This window comes from Pan paniscus, chromosome 2 (assembly GCF_029289425.2).
Source record: "Pan paniscus chromosome 2, NHGRI_mPanPan1-v2.0_pri, whole genome shotgun sequence".
Lineage (NCBI taxonomy): Eukaryota > Metazoa > Chordata > Mammalia > Primates > Hominidae > Pan > Pan paniscus.
In genome coordinates this window covers 181,064,768-181,084,797 of record NC_085926.1, presented here as the reverse complement: position 1 = coordinate 181,084,797, position 20,030 = coordinate 181,064,768, and the positions used below count along the sequence as shown (strand labels likewise).

The 20,030-nt window shown below is 41.1% G+C and overlaps 1 protein-coding gene across 2 annotated transcripts in view; it reads left to right on the top strand.

The window, feature by feature from the left end:
- Positions 1 to 20,030, top strand: part of MCF2L2 (MCF.2 cell line derived transforming sequence-like 2) — a 249,891-nt gene that overhangs the window by 214,902 nt on the left and 14,959 nt on the right. The window contains exons 23-27 of one of the 2 annotated variants that reach the window (XM_003831983.6): positions 3,204 to 3,419; positions 4,779 to 4,871; positions 5,039 to 5,117; positions 15,727 to 15,760; positions 17,927 to 18,024. In XM_003831983.6, coding sequence (XP_003832031.3) covers positions 3,204 to 3,419; positions 4,779 to 4,871; positions 5,039 to 5,117; positions 15,727 to 15,760; positions 17,927 to 18,024 — 520 coding nt within the window. The remainder of the gene's footprint in view (positions 1 to 3,203; positions 3,420 to 4,778; positions 4,872 to 5,038; positions 5,118 to 15,726; positions 15,761 to 17,926; positions 18,025 to 20,030) is intronic. The other variant, XM_034957782.3, reaches the window with a different exon arrangement.

Here is a 20,030-nt window from a genome sequence, read left to right as displayed (position 1 = left end):
CCTGCTTTCCCCTAAAGCATCTTACAGCCCCATCTCCTGCTGGTCACCACTTCCTCCTGTTTTCTTCAGTTCAGGGAGAGATCACATTGCCAACCCCAACCCCTGGCACATTGTTTTTATGCTGGGGGCCCTATGGTCAGCTGCTGGTACCTCTCTGGATTCACATCCTCTGATTACTTGCCTATGAAGGTGCAGCAGCATGGCTGTGGATGGGGTGATGAGGAAAGTTCAGAGGTAATAAAGCACAAACCTTGCTGCCTGAGGCTGCCTCTTCAGCATTTCTGGTTGGGGCTGTTTCCTCTACAATAGCCTTGTGGATGCCTTAACTCACGTCACCCCATCTTCACAAGTCATTAGAGAGTGTACACCTCGACTTATTCCCCCTTCCCCTATCATCCTAGCCTCTTCTAGAATTACTTTGACAGCTGAGCCTCCACACTGACCAAATGTGTTCTTACAAGCAGCTTTACCTAAAACATGTTCCTCTTTCTATCATAGGGCGTGGTTGAGGATGTTGCTCAGTGACAACATATCACTGGGAGAAATGTTTCTTATGTCTTAGTAGGAATAGCTGTGCTTTTCCTGAACAACTGGTTTGTGTATGTCTTCAGACATAATAAATCGTACCACTCACCATGTTTCTCTCTGTATTGCTATTAGAAAGTCAGAGCCAAGTCTACAGCAAGTTTAAATGGCTTTATTATATGCATTTTACATATAACCTCTTCATCTTTTCTTTTATCTTCTACACCTTCTGGAACAGTTCATCTGATTTATTGTCTTTATATTTAGAGATGGGGATCTCCCTATGTTGCCCAGGCTGGCCTCAAACTCCTGGACTCAAGTGATCCTCCTGCCTCAGCCTCCCAAGTAGTTGCGACTACAGGCAGGCGCCAAGCTCCCAACTTCTTTATTTTTTCTTCAGCTTGATTCCCTCGGTTATTTTCTATCTGTTTATACTGTATAAATTTCTGTAAGATGCGTCGAATGTTTAAAATGAGGTAGAGAGTGAATACATTGTAAGATAGAAACTACAAGTTTGAATATCCCTTAGCCAAAATGCTTGAGGCCAAAAGTGTTTTGGAGTTTTTATTTTTTTAGGAGAGGATTGGAATATTTGCATATGTACTGAGTTATGTTGCGGATGGAACCCAAGTGTAAACACGAAATTCACTTATGTTTCATGACACCTTATACACATAGACTGAAGGTAATTTTACATGTTTTAAATAATTTAGTGCATGAAGGCTGGGAGCAGTGGCTTATGCCTGTAATCCCAGCACTTTGGGAGGCTGAGGCGGGCAGATCACCAGAGGTCAGGAATTCGAGACCAGCCTGGCCAACATGCTGAAACCCTGGCTCTACTAAAAATACAAAAATTAGCCGGGCATGGTAATGCACGCCTGTAATCCCAGCTACTCGGGAGGATGAGGCAGGAGAGTCCCTTGAACTCAGGAGACAGAGATTGTGGTGAGCCAAGGTCGTGCCACTCTACTGCAGCCTTGGCAACAGAGCAAGACTCCGTCTCAAAAAAATAAAAAATAAAAAATAATTTTGTGCATGAAGCAAAATTTTGACTGTGTTCTGACTGCCACCCATCACATGTGGTCAGGTATGGAATTTTTCACCTCCAGTGTCATACTGGTTCTCAGAAAGTTCCAGATTTTGGAGGATTTCAGATTTTTTAAATTATGGATGCTCAACCTGTGCTGATAACATTTGTTTATGCGGCAAATATTAAGTATCTACTTCTACCAGTTGCCTTTACTAAAACATATTTCCTGCACTATTTATGTCGATATTGATTATGAATTGAATGGATTTAAAGGAAAAAGCAGTCACTAAGGTCTGTAGTGATTACATTTGAGTGGGTCCTTGATGGATGCAGATAGAGTGAAAAAATTCTCCAGGGTCCTCATGGACCCTTCTGTTTTGGAATGTGGTGAACTGTTAACACAGAACAGGAGCATTGGCTTTTAGGAAAGAAGGCCTCATGGCTGGGAGTTTGAGGGTTTTATTCACCACAGTCTACATATGTAAATTTTCCAAAGAAGAAAATAGAAAATTAACATAGGAAATAACGCCATAGACACCATAGAAATGACTAGAGTTTATTGCTCTTGAAGTTTTTCTTTTAATGTTTCAGAAGTAAAGTCAATTCCTTTTTAAAAAAGATACCTAGAGTTTGCCCAACATATAAACAATAAATTATAAAAATGCCCAATCAATTATGAATGAAGTACATATTTCCGGTATTAACTCAGAAATCATAGGGATTGATCTCAGCTAGAGGTCACTTAGGGAGATTTCTTTGTCTTGGTCCCCTTCAAATAATTTGTTCCTTTTGGTGTTTTTATTCAGGGAAATGCATTCTTATCTGCCTTAAGCAATCGAAGTTTTGAAAAATACCAGATAAAATGCCTCGCTCCCAGCTCATCTTGGTCCACTGTCTTTTGAAGAGAGCTCAGAGAAGGCAGGGTCATCTCATTTGGACTTTCAACCAGACATATGACAAAGGCAGCCTTGCTGGTGGAGACAGGGGCATCACAGTGTATGCCTAGAGTCAAACAGACTTCTTAAAAATCTGTCATTTGGTATTATCTTGGCACTGATGACTCACTCTGAAAAACTCAGGGTTGAATGCAGTTACTATTTCCATTACAATGTTATGAAGATTAGATCACACTAAACTTTCTCTTTTCAGAACAAGCTTCATTATCTCAGGTCCTCATATACCTGAAGCAGAAGTTAGGATGCAGATGGAACACACAGATGCTCATGGGTCCATAATGCAGCCAAAATTCTATCTCTACTGGACATAATTGAAATGTTAATTTCTTGTCCCTTTGAAGGAGACTGTCATGTATCAAACATAGCACAGAGGAAATTGAATTCTGCTAGTTAAAATTGAGTCAAAAATATCACAGTCCCCGTATCTCTAGCTCAAGCATTTCTAACATTCTTTATGTATAGCATTACCTTTCATAGCTGAATTGATTTCCTTATATAACTAAACGGCACCACGCTCAGTGAAGCTCAAAAAATTGTCGTTTTGATTTAGTGACAGACCAGCCTGAATAGCACTTTTAGAATTGTAAACCTCAAAGAAGCATGCTTTATAAAATTTGAAAACAGGCCACAAAGGCTTCTTTCTCTGTCAAGTAATTTTACAGCTTCTTTTCCTGTATGTGTGTTTCCAAAAGGACGATATTGGAAAACTAGGCAAGCTGTTGCTGCACGGCCCTTTCAGTGTCTGGACAATTCACAAGGATCGTTATAAAATGAAGGATTTGATTCGATTTAAACCCAGCCAGAGGCAAATCTACCTATTTGAAAGGGGAATAGTGTTCTGTAAGATACGAATGGAGCCTGGGGACCAGGGATTGTCTCCTCATTACAGCTTCAAGAAGGCCATGAAGGTAAAGGGAGTCCTATTGCATCTGGGAGTCGCCCTGTGCAGAAAAGAGAGAGATCGTTTTTCCTTATTTTACAGATGAGGAAGCTGCAGTGTAGAGAGGTGAAGTTAACTTGCCAAATACCACACCACAGGGCTAGAATCCATACCCGGGTCTGTCTGACTCCAGGGTCAGAGCTTATGGGCCAGGGCTGGCATAGGAGTGCCTTTGTACTAGAGAAAAAAGACTATATGGCAGCCAGTCTGGACAAACTAATTAGTAAAAGTACCCTCTTTCTTCCAGGCAAAGAGGTAAAAGAGAGTTGAAAGACTTAGTGATGAGAACATGGGCTGGATTTCATCTTAGACTTGCCCTTCTCAACGGTGCATCTTTGTGTCTAAGTGCAGGCATTGTCCTGACCTTGGGGTCTAAGGGACCCAGGCCCACACCAAGCATTGTTTTCTCACCTGTTTAGCTCTCAGGCTATGAAACACACACACCCACACACAGGAGCCACACACATATACATTTATGCTCTTGTGATTAAAGCTGCTAATTTGTTCATAGGAGCCTTTGTTTTCTTTCTCTCCTTCCTTCCTTCCTTTCTTTTCTTTCCTTCCTTCCTTCCTTCCTTCCTTCCTTCCTTCCTTCCTTCTCTCTCTCTCTCTCTCTCTCTTTCTTTCTTTCTTTCTTTCTTTCTTTCTTTCTTTCTTTCTTTCTTTCTTTCTTTCGACAGAGTTTTGCTCTTGTTGCCCAGGCTGGAGTGCAATGGCATGATCTTGGCTAACTGCAACCTCCGCCTCCTGGGTTCAAGCAATTCTGCCTCAGCCTCCCAGGTAGCTGGGATTACAGGCACGCACCAGCATGCCCAGCTAATTTTGTATTTTTAGTAGAGACAGGGTTTCACCATGTTGGTCAGGCTGGTCTTGAACTCCTGACCTCAGGTGATCCGCCCACCTAGGCCTCCCAAAGTGCTGGAATTACAGGACTGATTACAGAGGCATGAGCCACCATACCTGGCCTTGTTATTTATGTTTCTGAATAGATCCTTATTCAGTTACTATTACGTAGAAAGTTGTAAAATACATGTTGAAGGAGAAATGATCTCTTCACTGAAAGGTTGAGGGCTGCAGCGCCTCCTGCATAAAGATACAGTGCAAAGTTAACAGTCTGTGTTACCTTCTGAAACAGATGAGACAGAAGACACTGTACCAGATTGTGTTTTATGCTGTCTTGGAGTCATTAAGAGAGGAAAGCAAAAACTTGAAAGGAAGATGAAAGAAGAGAGCTGTCAAGGATAGAAAGGATTAGAGTGATTGACAGGGACTATTTTAAAATCAGAAAACGATGGTATAGAACATTTCTCTTCCCTCTTTATAATAGCTGACGACACTTTCAATTCGCCAGCTTGGAAGGGGGAGCCATAGAAAGTTTGAGATTGCCAGTCGAAATGGACTTGAGAAATACATCCTGCAGGTAACGCTCATGCCTTCCCCATGGGTCTCCTCTACTCTTTCCTTATTGTGTTCCCATGACTTGACAAGTGTTTTCTATCTCATTAGTCTAACGGTCACTGGGAGAATGAAAACTCTGCAATTAATACTCATGGTAGTCTTACAGTGTTTTCTTATGTGTGATTGCAGGCAGCTTCAAAAGAAATCAGAGACTGTTGGTTTTCAGAAATAAGTAAATTATTGATGGAACAACAAAATAATATCAAAGGTAGGTTACCTCTGCTGACTTTCGTCTGTCGAGTTATGCTGATTTCAGCTCAGTGGGGGATGTGCAAATTGGGGATATCGTGAAAGAAAATGGTTTGCTGGGAAAACAACTGTGGCCACATTTTCACAGTCCCTGGAAGCACCTATGCTTGATTTCCACTGTGGTGGAGGTGGAGGGGTTGTGTGATTGTGTGTGGTTGTGTTGGTTTGTCCCTTTTGGTTGTGATCCCCCCACCACTTAATTGCCAAGGTCAACTTCTTAATCAAAAATCTGATGGCCACCCAAGAAAATGTTAACAGAGATTCAAATGGCCACTACTACCTTTCAGACACTGTACTACTTTTTTAAAACATCAAGATATAATTAACATACCATCAAATTCACTGTCTTAAAATATACAACTCAGTGGGTTTTAGACTATTCACAAGGCTCAATAACCATCCCCAGTCTAATTCTATTTTTTTACTTCTTACTTTTGTTTTTTGTTTTGTTTTGTTTTGAGATGGAGTTTTTGCTCTTGTCGCCCAGGCTGGAGTGCAGTGGCACCATCTGGGCTCACTGCAACCTCTGCCTCCCAGGTTCAAGTGATTCTCCTGCCTCAGCCTCCCGAATAGCTGGGACTACAGGCGCGCCACCACGCCTGGCTAATTTTTGTGTTTTTAGTAGAGACAGGGTGTCAACCATGTTGGGCAGGATGGTCTTGATCTCCTGACCTTATGATCTGCCTGCCTCAGCCTCCCAAAGTGCTGGGATTATAGGCGTGAGCCACTGTGCCCAGCTGTTTTTTGTTTTAAAGTATTTAACAGCCTAATTCTAATTATACTTCCAAAATATTTTCATAACTCTCTCCCAACAAAAAAATTCTGTACCAATTAGCAATCATTCTCCATCTCTCACCGTTACCCAGCCCCTGGCAATCACTAATGTATTTCCTGTCTCTATTGGATGTTTTCTCTACACATCACATATATGGCCCTTTCTGTCTAGCTTCTTTCACTTTGCATATTTTTTTAAGTTTCATTTATGTTGTAGTATCTATCAGTACTTCATACCTTTTTATGGCTGAATAACAGTCCATTGTATGGATATACCATCTTTGTTTATCCATTCATTAGTTGATGAAGATTTGGGTTTTTTCCCCTTTTTGGATACTGTAAGTAAAGCTGCTGTAGATATTTTTGTACAGATTTTTGTATGAATCTTTATTTCCAATTTTCTTGGGTGTATATATGTAGAATTGCCAGACCATATGGTAACTTTCGTTAACTTTCTGAGGAACTTCCAAATCATCTTTCAAAACAATACCACCATTTCACATTCACACCAGCAATATAATAGTTGGGTTCCATTTTCTCCATTTCCTTACTAACACTTGTATTGTTCATTATAATAACGTTATTATTATTATTATTATTATCATTGCCATGCTAGTGGGCATGTACTAGTATCTCATTGTGATTTTGATTTACATTTCCCTCATGGCTAGTGATGTTGAGCATCTTTTAACATGCATATTGGCCATTGGTATATCTTCTTTGTAGAAATGTCAATTAACTCCTTTGTATGTTTTTTAATTGGCTTGTCATTTTATGGTTGAATTGTAAGAGTTATTTATATATTCTGGATACTGGACCTTTATCAGATATATTATTTGCAAGTATTTTTTCCCATACTGTGCACTGTCTTTTTACTCTCTTGATAGTGTTCTTTGCAAAGAGTTTATAGTTTTAACTCTTACAGTTAAGTCTTTGATTCATTCCGAGTTAATTTTTGTATATGATGTGAATTAGGGGCCCAAGTTCATTTTTTTACATGTGGATATCCATTGTCCTAGAACCATTGATTGAAAAGACTATTCTTTCCCCACTTTGAATGGTCTTGGCATCTTTGTTGAAAATAAATTGGCTTTAGGTATAGAATTCCTTGTTGACGCTCTTTTTCTTTAAGCACTTTGAATATGTCATCCCATTGCCTTCTCAACTCTGTGATTTCTGATAGAAATCAGCTGTTAATCTTATTGAAGAGTCCTTCTATGTGCTTGCTGCTTTCAAGATAATTTCATTGTCTTTGTTGACAGTTGGATTATGTTATCTCTAGGTGTGGATCTTGATCTCTTTGAATGTATATTTCTTGGAGTTTATAGACTTTCTTGAAGGTATAGATTAATGTTTTTCATCAAATTTGGGAAATGTTCAGCCATTGTTTCTTTAAATATTATTTTAGCCCATTTACCCCTCTCTCTTTCTGAGACTGCCATTATGCATCATTAGTGTGCTTGAAGGTATCTCACAGTCTCTGAGGCTCTATTCATTTTTCCTTCATTCCTCTTTCTTTCTCTTCCTCAGACTGGATAGATTCAATTGACCTATTTCTAAGTTCTCTAATTCTTTCTTCTGCCTGCTCAGATCTGCTATTGAGCCACTCTAGTGAATTTCTCATTCAATTATTATACTTTTGAAATCTAGAATTTCTGTTTGGTCCTTTAAAACAAATCTTTATATTCTCTATTTAATGAGGATTTGTTCTTGTACTTTCCTTTAGTCTTTATATATGATTTCCTTTAACTTCTTGAACATGTAAAAATAGTTAACTTAAAGTATTGGTCTAGTAAGGTCAGTATCTTGGCTTCCTCAGGAACAGTTTTTTCTTTTTTCTTTTTTTTTCTTTTTTGAGACAGAGTCTTGCTCTGTAGCCCAGGCTGGAGTGCAGTGGCATGATCTCAGCTCACTGCAACCTCTGCCTCCTGGGTTCAAGCAATTCTTCTGCCTCAGCCTCCCAAGTAGCTGGGATTACAGGTGCACGCCACCATGCCTGGCTAAATTTGTATTTTTCTTTTAGTAGAGATGGGGTTTCAACATGTTGGTCAGGCTGGTCTCAAACTCCTGACCTCTGGTGATCTGTCTGCGTTGGCCTCCCAAAGTGCTGGGATTACAAGCATGAGCCACCGCACCTGGCCTAGGAACAGTTTGTATTGACTGGTTTTTCTTTTTCCCTGGGTATGGACTGCATTTTCTTATTTCTTTACATGTCTCATTATTTTCTGTTAAAATTGGACATTTTAAGTAACGTAATGTAGCAACTCTGGAAATTGGACCTTCCCACCTCTACTGTTTGTTGTTGTTGCTGTTTATTGTTGTTTGTTATAGTGACTTTTCTAAACTAATTCTGTGAAGTCTGTATTTATGTGCAGCCATTGAAGCCTCTGCTCAGTTAGCTTAGTGACTTAAATACTAATGACATGACAGAGATTTCTTTTAAACACCTGAAAGCAGTAAGTCTTCTAGTCTTTGCCAAGGGGCTCTGTGTGCACATTAGGACACACCTTCACACTCAGCCTGGCACTTGACAGTTCTAGCCTAGCCTTCACTTTCTGTTTGTGCAGATCATCAAGATCAGCCAGAGGTAAGATCATGGGGCCTTCACAGATCTGTCCTGAACATGTTCACAGGAAATGTGTGCATGGTCTTCTGGAGTCTCACAAATATTTTGGAGCCTTTACAACCCTCTATGAGCATCTTATTCCTGAGCATTTCATTTTAAACCTTCTGATTAGCCCATGTTTGCCCCACTGTTAGCCAATACCTCGAGCAACCAAGAAGTTGAACAATTGCCTGTAATCATTTTCTACAAAGGCCTTTGGGGAAAAGACTTTTCACGTTGGGCAAGTTCTGAGTCAGGCCTAATAAAGACAGCCTTGCAGGTCAGGTATTCCTAGAAACCCGTGGACAGATCAAATAATGATAATTCTCTAAGAATGAGGCTCCATAGTTCCCCTATTCCTGTTCTGCCCCTCCCATGGCTGCCAGACTGCTGATTTTCACTATCATTGCAGGCTGCTCATTTCTAAGGCTACCACCAAGGAAGGGGAGGATAGAAATAGGGCAAGTTAAAAAGCTCATTGTTCATACTGAGACACAGCCATTTTCCTTGAATAAATGCTCTCCAGATTGCTGCAAGCCATCCTTTAATTTCCAGTGTTCTCCAAAGACAAAAACCACATGATTATCTCAATAGATGCAGAAAAGGCCTTCGATAAAATTCAACAGCCCTTCATGCTAAAAACTCTCAATAAACTAGGTATTGATGGGATGTATCTCAAAATAATAAGAACTATTTATGACAAACCCACAGCCAATATCATACTGAATGGGCAAAAACTGGAAGCATTCCCTTTGAAAACTGGCACAAGACAGGGATGCCCTCTCTCACCACTCCTACTCAACATAGTGTTGGAAGTTCTGGCCAGGGCAATCAGGCAGGAGAAAGAAATAAAGGGTATTCAGTTAGGAAAAGAGGAAGTCAAATTGTCCCTGTTTGCAGATGATATGATTGTATATTTAGAAAACCCCATCGTCTCAGCCCAAAATCTTCTTAAGCTCATAAGCAACTTCAGCAAAGTCTCAGTATACAAAATCAATGTGCAAAAATTACAAGCATTCCTATACACCAATAGCAGACAAACAGAGAGCCAAATCATGAGTGAACTCCCATTCACAATTGCTTCAAAGAGAATAAAATACCTAGGAATCCAACTTACAAGGGTTGTGAAGGACCTCTTCAAGGAGATCTACAAACCACTGCTCAAAGAAATAAAAGAGGACACAAACAAATGGAAGAACATTCCATGCTCATGGATAGGAAGAATCAATATCATGAAAATGGCCATACTGCCCAAGGTAATTTATAGATTCAATGCCATCCCCATCAAGCTACCAATGACTTTCTTCACAGAATTGGAAAAAACTACTTTAAAGTTCATATGGAACCAAAAAAGAGCCTGCATTGCCAAGATAATCCTAAGCCAAAAGAACAAAGCTGGAGGCATCACACTACCTGACTTCAAACTATACTACAAGGCTACAGTAATCAAAACAGCATGGTACTGGTACCGAAACAGAGATATAGACCAATGGAACAGAACAGAGCCCTCAGAAATAATGCCACACATCTACAACATCTGATCTTTGACAAACCTGACAAAAACAAGAAATAGGGAAAGGATTCCCTATTTAATAAATGGTGCTGGGAAAACTGGCTAGCCATATGTAGAAAGCTGAAACTGGATCCCTTCCTTACACCTTATACAAAAATTAATTCAAGATGGATTAAAGACTTAAATGTTAGACCTAAAACCATAAAAACCCTAGAAGAAAACCTAGGCAATACCATTCAGGCTATAGGCATGGGCAAGGACTTCATGACTAAAACACCAAAAGCAATGGCAACAAAAGCCAAAATTGACAAGTGGGATCTAATTAAACTAAAGAGCTTCTGCACAGCAAAAGAAACTACCATCAGAGTGAACAGGCAACTTACAGAATGGGAGAAAATTTTTACAATCTACCCAGCTGACAAAGGGCTAATATCCAGAATCTACAAAGAACTTAAACAAATTTACAAGAAAAAATCAACCCCATCAAAAAGTGGGCAAAAGATATGAACAGACACTTCTCAAAAGAAGACATTTATGCAGCCAACAGACACATGAAAAAATGCTCATCATCACTGGCCATCAGAGAAATGCAAATCAAAACCACAGTGAGATACCATCTCACACCAGTTAGAAAGGCATTCATTAAAAAGTCAGGAAACAGCAGGTGCTGGAGAGGATGTGGAGAAATAGGAACACTTTTACACTGTTGGTGGGACTGTAAACTAGTTCAACCATTGTGGAAGACAGTGTGGCAATTCCTCAAGGATCTAGAACTACAAATATCATTTGACCCAGCCATCCCATTACTGGGTATATACCCAAAGGATTATAAATCATGCTGCTATAAAGATACATGCACACGTATGTTTATTGCAGCACTATTCACAATAGCAAAGACTTGGAACCAACCCAAATGTCCAACAATGATAGACTGGATTAAGAAAATGTGGCACATATACACCATGGAATACTATGCAGCCATAAAAAATGATGAGTTCATGTCCTTTGTAGGGACATGGTGAAGCTGGAAACCATCATTCTGAGCAAACTATCGCAAGGACAGAAAACCAAACACCACATGTTCTCACTCATAGGTGGGAACTGAACAATGAGAACACTTGGTCACAGGGTAGGGAACATCACACACCAGGGCCTGTGGTGGGGTGGGGGGAGGGGGAAGGGATAGATAGCATTAGGAGATATACCTAATGCAAATGATGAGTTAATGGGTGCAGCACACCAACATGGCACATGTATACATATGTAACAAACCTGCATGTTGTGCACACGTACCTTAGAACTTAAAGTATAATAAAAAAAAAAAAAGGAAAAAAAATTTCAATATTCTGAAAATAAATTTTCTAACCATTTTTGGGCCAGTTTTTTCCATGCTTTCACAAAGAAGAGAATTTGGGGACGGGTTTTTTCTCCACCATTTTCACTGATGTCACACACTGTACTCCTTTCAACAATTAAAAATCATCTTTAAGCAGGCTTTATCCTTTCACTTTGTTTGCAGGGATATTTGGTGGGAAAATCCACAGTGAGCTTTATCAATTGAGTTCTGACGTTCCCCTCAGGTAATGTTACTAGGGTGAAGAAATGCCAGTCTCATGTGGAAAGTCTATCTTCCATCATTTATACTGGCAGTGGTTTGCATTTTGGGTAAGAAAAATCACATAAAAATCAAAAGATAACTTTTTTCTTTAGAGATAGCAGGAATGCAACTGGCTCACACTTTTTCTAGGTCTTCCGTGATCATCAGCTGCTCAGGAATGTGCAAAGCTGGGTGTGCATCATAAGATAAGGGAAAAGGTAAACCAAGCAGTGTAACTGGAAAGCCAACACATCAGTTTTCTGTCACAAAAACTAAGCAACATAAGTTCTTGATTCAAACTGTAGGTAACTGCCAGGAACTAGTAACAATATTATGTCATTGATTTTACTTTGTATAAAGATAAGATGGGAAAGAAACTATGATTTACTTTTGTTTTACAACTATTAATATTATGATAAATATATGTTATGGCAATTGAGTAGGAGTGTCCTAGAGGCTTAACATGGAATGATATGGCAACTCTAGTAGAAAAAATCACTTGTTCCCTGCAGAAACAACATTCTAGTCACAAGCTTGTTTAGAAATCCTTACTCACTAGGTCAGTGTTTCTCAAAGGGTGGTTTAAGGACCACCTGCATTCAAATTATTTGAAGGGCTTGCTACAAATGCAGATTTCTGGGTTCCACCCCAGAACTATAGAATAGCTAGGGTTAGTCCTGGGGACATACATTTTAGCTTATTAAGATTTCTAGGTAGAGACCTTTTACTACAATTTTTAAAACTCCTTTACTGAGGTATAATGACACAATAAACCACACATATTTAAAGTGTACAATCTGATAAGTTTTGACATCTGTATACATCTGTAAGGCATCACCACAGTAAGGATAATGAACATGCCTATCACCGCCAAAGGTTTGTTCACACCGCTTTGCATTCCCTTTCTCCTGCCCCTCCCTCACCCACCCCAGGTGACCACCAATCTCCTTTCTGTCACTATAGGTTAGTTTGCATTTTCTAGAATTTCCTAAGAGATAATACAGTATGTACTTTTTTTTTTGGTCTGGCTTCTCTCCTCTGCATAATTATTCTGAGATTCATCTATTTGGATTTTGTAAACAATAGTACATATTTTGGTTGTTGCTGAGTAGTATTTCATTGTTTGGCTAGACCCCGTTTTCTTTATCCATTTACTTGTTAATGAACATCCGATTTGTTTCTGCTTTGGGGCTATTTTAAATAATGCTGCTATGAACATGTAAGTACAAGTCTTTGTGTGGACATGTGTTTTCATTTCTCTTGGGTAAATACCTAAGAGTGTAATGGTTAGGCCATATGGTAGGTGTATGTTTAATTTTTTAGGAAATTTCTAAATACTTTCCAAAAGTGATTATACTATCTTCCATTCCCATAGTAATGTATGAGAGTTCCACTTGTGCCATGTCCTCACCAATACTTGGTATTGTCAGTCTTTTAAATTTTCAGATTTCTAATAGGGGCATAGTGGTATGTCATTAGGTTTTAATTTGCTTTTCCCTAGTAACTAATGGTTGAGCATCTCTTTATGTGCTTCTTTGCCATCTTTATCTCTTCTTTGGTGAAGTGTCTGTTCAAATCTTTTGTTCATTGTTTTCTTATTATTGACTTTTGAGAGTTTTTATGTATATCCTAGATATATGTCCTTTTAATGCTTTGTAAATATTTTCTTTTAGTGTGTGGCATCTTTTTCTCTTAAGAGTAACTTTTGAAGAGCAAAAGACTTTAATTCTTATAATATTTAATTTTAAAAACTGTATGTATCATGTTTTCAGTGTCCTGCCTAAGAAGTCGTTATCCAAAAGCCATAAAGATTTTCTCCCTGTGTTTTCTTCCAGAAGTTTTATAGTTTTACATTTAGGTCTCTGATCCATTTTGAGTATTTGTTTGTTTGTTTCTGTTTTTGATTTGTATGTGGTGTGAGGTATGGATCAAAGTTCAGTCCTTTGCATACTGATGTTCTAGTTTTTCCATTGCCAGTTGTTAAAAACACTATTCTTTCTCCAATTGATGATTTATGTAAGTGCATCTATTTCTGGATGCCTGATTCTTTTCCATTGATCTATTTGTCTACCTTGACATCAGTCCCTCACTATCTTGGTTACTGCTGCTTTCTAATAAGTCTTAAAATGAGGTAGTTAGATTCCTATAATTTTGTTCTTCCTTTTTAAAGTTGTTTTGATTATTCTGTGTCCTTTATACTTCTATATATATTTTAGAATCTGCTTGCCAACTTCTCAAAAAACCTTATTGAGATTTTGATTAGGATTATGTAAAATCTCTAGAACAATTTGGTGAGAATTGACTTCTTAATAATATTAAGCTTAATCTAAAATTTAAATTTTAACTGACTCCCCTGCTGCCTTCCTGGCCCTGCAGAAAAAGCCAAGTTTGTTATGAAGATATGACACTTATTCAGTTGACAATTCAGAAAGAGATTTCTCAAGCCCTCCTTAAGGCCTGAACTGTGCTTTATAGGTTGTGACAGGAATGCAAAAATCTAGATAAGAAGCAAAACCAGGACCCAGCATGTGGTTTAGATAAAAAGAAAACACTACTGAACTGAAAGGCCCAGAGGTGTTGTGCCAGCCCCTTCCTTTTACAGATGTGCAAGCAGAGGGTCAATTTTACAAAGCTTATCCGCAGCAGAACTGAGTCTCCTGAGCCTGGTGCACCAAGTAGGGTCTGATGAAATGTCTCTGTGAGTGATGCAAATGGCAAGGGCTCTAAGAATTCAGAGAGGGCCCACAGTGGATGGTGAGTGAGCGGGAACCAGGGCCCTGGGCTGAACCAGGAACAGAATGCAGACTCAGGCTGTCTGGATACCCTTGAGGGTATCCGGGCAATGTTGAGAAGATGGTATCCCAGGTTCCAAGATCAGGAATATCAGGACTGTCAGTACCTTACGCCTGCCGAGCACTTTACAAAGCTTTGACATATAAACATTATCACCTAGATTCATGTTTACACCATCCTACAACACCTTTCAACCTTTGTGGATTGTTAAGCATAATAACCCTGTACACTGGCCAAAGAATACAGTGACCTTAGGGCCATGGGTGAGAGGAAGGACACTGGGAGCCAATGAGGGATGTAGAGAGAGGGCCTCTCGGAGGTAACCAGACAGAAGAGGACATTGTATCCAGGTGTTATGGAGTCAGCTAGGGCTTGGGCAGGGAAGAGAAGAGTGTCACTGATGGGTGAGACACAGCAGCACAAGAAGCCGAGGAGGGAGGCAGGCACTGAGGTTTGGGACAAGCTCCTCAGCTGTGGCATGACTGCCTGTGATCTAGAGGTGAAGGGAGACTGCGGGGAAAGATCAGGCCCCAGCCAGAAGAGTGCAGGGGCAGGCAGCAGGGTGGGTGGGAAACAAGGCAAAACCTCTGTCCTGGCAGAAATCGAGGCCACGGTCCCATCCTAGCAACTGGGCAACATGTGGCAGTCACATCGGTAGTAAAAGGTGGGCCCAGGAACCTTGAAAATCACAGAGGTGCCTCGAAGTGAGCACATTCAGTGACGATCTGAGCCTAGCCTGGGAGAGTCAGGTATAGGGTGAAAGGAAAAAGATTGAGATGGCCTCAAATATCGGGCCGAGGAATTTGGCTTTTATGCTGTGGGGGCCTCTGGAGGTTGAGATCTGGTGTTATTCTCATACCTGGGACAACACTTTAGTAAAGAATGTGATTCTTATCGCTCTCCCAGGGACTCATGATTTTTTTTCCCTCATCAAGTCACATAATTTGGGCTCACATGGAAAAAATGAGCATTTGAGCACTGTTTATTCCTTAATTCCGTAATAATGGAGCTAACTGTAGAAACTTGGACAGACCCAGAACCAATGCATGCCGGAAACTCAGCAGGATGGGGTAGAGATGTGAGGGAGGATGCCAGGACCACGTGAGCCCAGGGACTGTAGCAGCGTTTTCTGAATTCCTGGGAAAATATGATCAAGACCTATACACGTTTATATATTTTTATAGTATTCTCTTTATGCATATATGTGTATCTAAAAATCACTATGTAAAATCAATTTAAATTAGCTTAAATTTGAGAGTGCTGTTTTTTGTTTTTTAAAATTTTAGACCAAGGAAATCCACAGTTTGAAATGAGCACGAGGTGAGTACTGATTTTTTTATTTTAAAGACATGTCAAATGCTTCGGGTGTTTCATATTGAGTCCATGTCATTGCTTTTATTGCTTTTCTTCCCCCAACACTTGGCTTATTACAAGGGATTTCCAATTTTTAAAAAATATTGGCTGGGCACAGTGGCTCACGCCTGTAATCTCAGCACTTTGGGAGGCCAAGGCAGATGGATCGCTTGAGCCCAGGAGTTTGAGACCAGACTGGGCAACATGGTGAAACCCTGTCTCTAACAAAAAAAAAATACAAAAATTAGCCTAGGTGGTGGCGTGCTTGTAGTCCCAGCTACTCAGGAGGCTGAGGTGGGAGGATCACTTGAGCCCAGGAGGTCAAAGCTGCAGTGAGCCTAGATCACATCACTGCACTCTAGCCTCTGTGACAGAGCGAGAGCCTATCTCAAAAATAAATAAGTGCATAAATACATGAATAAATATAAAAAATTAAATAATAAATCAGTTCCTAACCCCACTGCTAGCCTAGGATATTAAATCAGTTCCCAACCCCACTGCTAGCCTAGGATATTAAATCAGTTCCCAACCCCACTGCTAGCTAGGATATCTTTTCTGGTGCATGCTTGCGGTATTGCCAGTTGAGGTAGATCTGCCAGTTCGAAACCTCCCCTAATTGCCCTTGCTTTTGGCTGTTTTCTTGAGCTTTCTATTCCATTCCTATTTTCACAAGGCTGCCCTGCCTCCTACTTTACTGAGTGGGCAAACGCGCCCTCTGATGTTACCTCCTCTGGCTTCCCCTCTGGCTGCTGAGTTCCACTCAGAACTGTCCTGATCCTCTTCCTTTCTTTATTCCCCCTTGTCTGGGAGGAAGATGTGCTCACACTTCTTTCAGGGTTAAGTCCTCACTGGTGCTCCTCGCCTCATCTATTACTGCGACTTACAATCTTCGTCTATAATTCCTCTTCCTGTCCAAAGCACTCAGGGATACTCAATATATGTTTGTTGAAAACGCCTGTCTACTGTGATCCAGTTCTGATACAGGAGTCTGCTTAGTTTTTCTAAGCTCATTTAGCCTGATCCTCATGGAACCCCCGCTAGACCCTAACCCAGAAAGATGAGAGAAGTGGAAAAGGTGAGGGCTCTAGAAAGCCGCTGTTTCTCCCCCTCCTCTCTGCCCCCACACTCTTACGGAGTACTCTATTGCAGCATTTAATATGCTATAATTTTATGATGTGTTTACATTTTCTCCCTATGAGACCATGAATTCCTCTAGGGCATGGAGGTTGTCTTATTAGTTTTAGCTTCCCTCAGGCCTCATCTACCAGGGCCAGGCACTTTTGTAGGTGCTCAGTAAATATTTAGTGAATAAACAAATGAAAGCACTCATTCAATAATCAGATGAGGCCAGCAACCCACTCTGCAAGCAAGGCCGGGGGTGATGCGGTTTAGCTCAGGCATATCTTATTCCTCTTGGACCTCCAATGCTTAGTAGGTGTTTATTCACTGGATTCGTCTAACCCAAAAGAGTTACTATAATAGTTGGCATTTTGGGTCAGTAAAGAGGAAGGAGGGAGCTGTAGTGAGCCAGTGAAAACATTTTTGAGAAGACAAAGGGGATTATTCCTCCTCATCTCTCCCCCCTTTAAGATTTGTAGCCATGTAATCCCAGCACTTTGGGAGGCCAAGGCGGGCGGATCACAAGGTCAGGAGATCAAGACCATCCTGGCCAACATGGTGAAACCTCGTCTCTACTAAAAATACAAAAATTAGCTGCGTGTGGTGGCACACGCATGTAGTCCCAGCTACTTGGGAGGCTGAGGCAGGAGAATGGCGTCAACCCGGGTGTCAGACCTTGCAGTGAGCCAAGATTGCGCCACTGCACTCCAGCCTGGGCAACAGAGTGAGACTCTGTCTCAAAAAAAAAAAAAAAAAAGAAAAAGAAAAAAAGATTTGCAGCCAATTAGATGTTTGCTGTGTAATCCAACAAGAAGTGTCCTTTGGACATTTCCTTACTGCATATCACCTACTGAGCTGAGGCAAGTCTTCAACTACAGGTGAGGGAGGAGCAGCAGGTCCTCGAGACCTAGACCAGAGATACACTAGGTGGGCCAGCGTTACTCCAACTGGTGGGGGAGGGATGCGTGTGTCATTCCTTCCAGTGACTCAATATTCATGTTTATTTCTCTAAAGCAAAGGCAATGGAGCAGGATGTGGACCATGGATTAAAAATATGGAAAGAGCTACCACTAGCAAGGAAGACCCAGCCTCCAGCACAGGAGGGATTAAAGGTAGGGAGGGTCCCATGGGAGAGTGGAGCACAGAAGCAGTGGGGTGATGCCGGCTGCTTAGATGCTAAGGAAGACATCACCTAGGGCCCAGCCCTTCTTTAGTTAAATGAGGGAGAAAAAAGAAAGCATTTTACCACCATGTGGTTTAAAATCAATTTCCTGCTATTCATTTGTGTAGAACTAATGGGGCAGAATTAACATGAAGGGCAAATGTCTCACATTGAGAAGTACAGGAGCACCCCCTTATCCACTGTTTCACTTTCCAGGTTTTAGTTACTCTTAGTCAACTGCTGTCCAAATATCAAATGGAAAAATTACAGAAATAAACAATCGATGAGTTTTAAATGATATGCCATTCTGAGTAGTGCGATGAAATCTGGCGCCTTCCGCTGTGTCTTGCTTGGGACACGAATTATCCCCTTGTCCAGGGTGTCCCTGCTGTCTGTGCTCCCCACCCCGCCAGCCTTAGTCACTTATAGCCGTCTTGGTGATTAAATCGACTGTTAGGATCACAGTGTTTGTGTTCAAGTGACTCTTGTTTTACTTAATAATGGCCCCAAGGCCAAGCACGGTGGTTCACGCCTATAATCCCAGCACTTTGGGAGGCCGAGGCAGGTGGATCACCTGAGGTCAGGAGTTCAAGACCAGCCTGGCCAAGATGGTGAAACCTTGTCTCTACTAAAAATACAAAAATTAGCCAGGCGTGGTGGTGTGCACCTGTAATTCTAGCTACTCCGGAGTCTGAGGCAGAGAATTGCTTGAACCTGGGAGGCGGAGGTTGCAGTGAGTGAGATGGTGCCACTGCACTCCAGCCTGGCCGACAGAGTGAGACTCTGTCTGAAAAAATAAATAAATAAATAAAATACTCACGCCTGTAATCCCGGCACTTTGGGAGGCTGAGGCGGGCGGATCACGAGGTCAGGAGATCGAGATCACCCTGGCTAACACGGTGAAACCCCATGTCTACTAAAAATACAAAAAAATATATATATATTAGCCGGGCATGGTGGTGGGTGCCTGTAGTCCCAGTTACTTGGGAGGCTGAGGCAGGAGAATGGCGTCAACCTGGGAGGCGGAGCTTGCAGTGAGCCGAGATCGCACCACTGCACTCCAGCCTGGGCAACAGAGCGAGACTCCATCTCAAAAAAATAAATAAAATAAATAAATAAATAAATAAATAAATAAACAGTGGCCCCAAAGCACAGTCGTGATGCTGGAAATTCAGATATGCCAAAGAGAAGCCGTCAAATGCTTCCTTTAAGTGAAAAGGTGAAAGTTGATTTAACAAGAAAGAAAAAAAATCACACACCGAGGTAGCTAAGATCTATGGTAAGAAGGAATCATCTGTCCATGACATTGTGAAGAAGGAGAAAGAAATTTGTACTCATTTTGCTGTCGCATCTCAAACTGCCAAAGTTACGGCCGCAGCACTAAGATCAAGAAGGCGTTAAACCGGTGGTGGTGGAAGGCTTATAGAAACATACTCCCACTGATGGCAGTCAAGTTCGGCACTCTCTGCGGTTTCGGGCATCCACTGGGGATCTTGGAAGTAGCCCCTGAGGATAAAGGGGGACTACTGTACCTGTCATTATAAATGTGTCCAGATCCAAGGAATGTACAACAGCCAAAGTGAACCATGATGTGAGCTACAGACTTTGGGTGAATATGATATATTCAGTGTATACGTTCATCCATTGTAACAAATGTGCCTCTCTGGTGGGGGATGGTGATAGTCGGGGAGGCCATGCATGTGTGAGCACAGGGGATATATGGGAAATCTTTGTACCTTCCTCTCAGTTTTTCTGTGAACCTAAAACTGCTCTAAAAAAATAAAGTCAGCCGGGTGCGGTGGCTCACACCTGTAATCCCAGCACTTTGGGAGGCCGAGGTGGGCGGATCACCTGAGGTCAGGAGTTGAAGACTAGCCAGGCCAACATGATGAAACTAAAAATACAAAAAATTAGGCGGGCATGGTGGTACACGCCTGTAATCCCAGCTACTCGGGA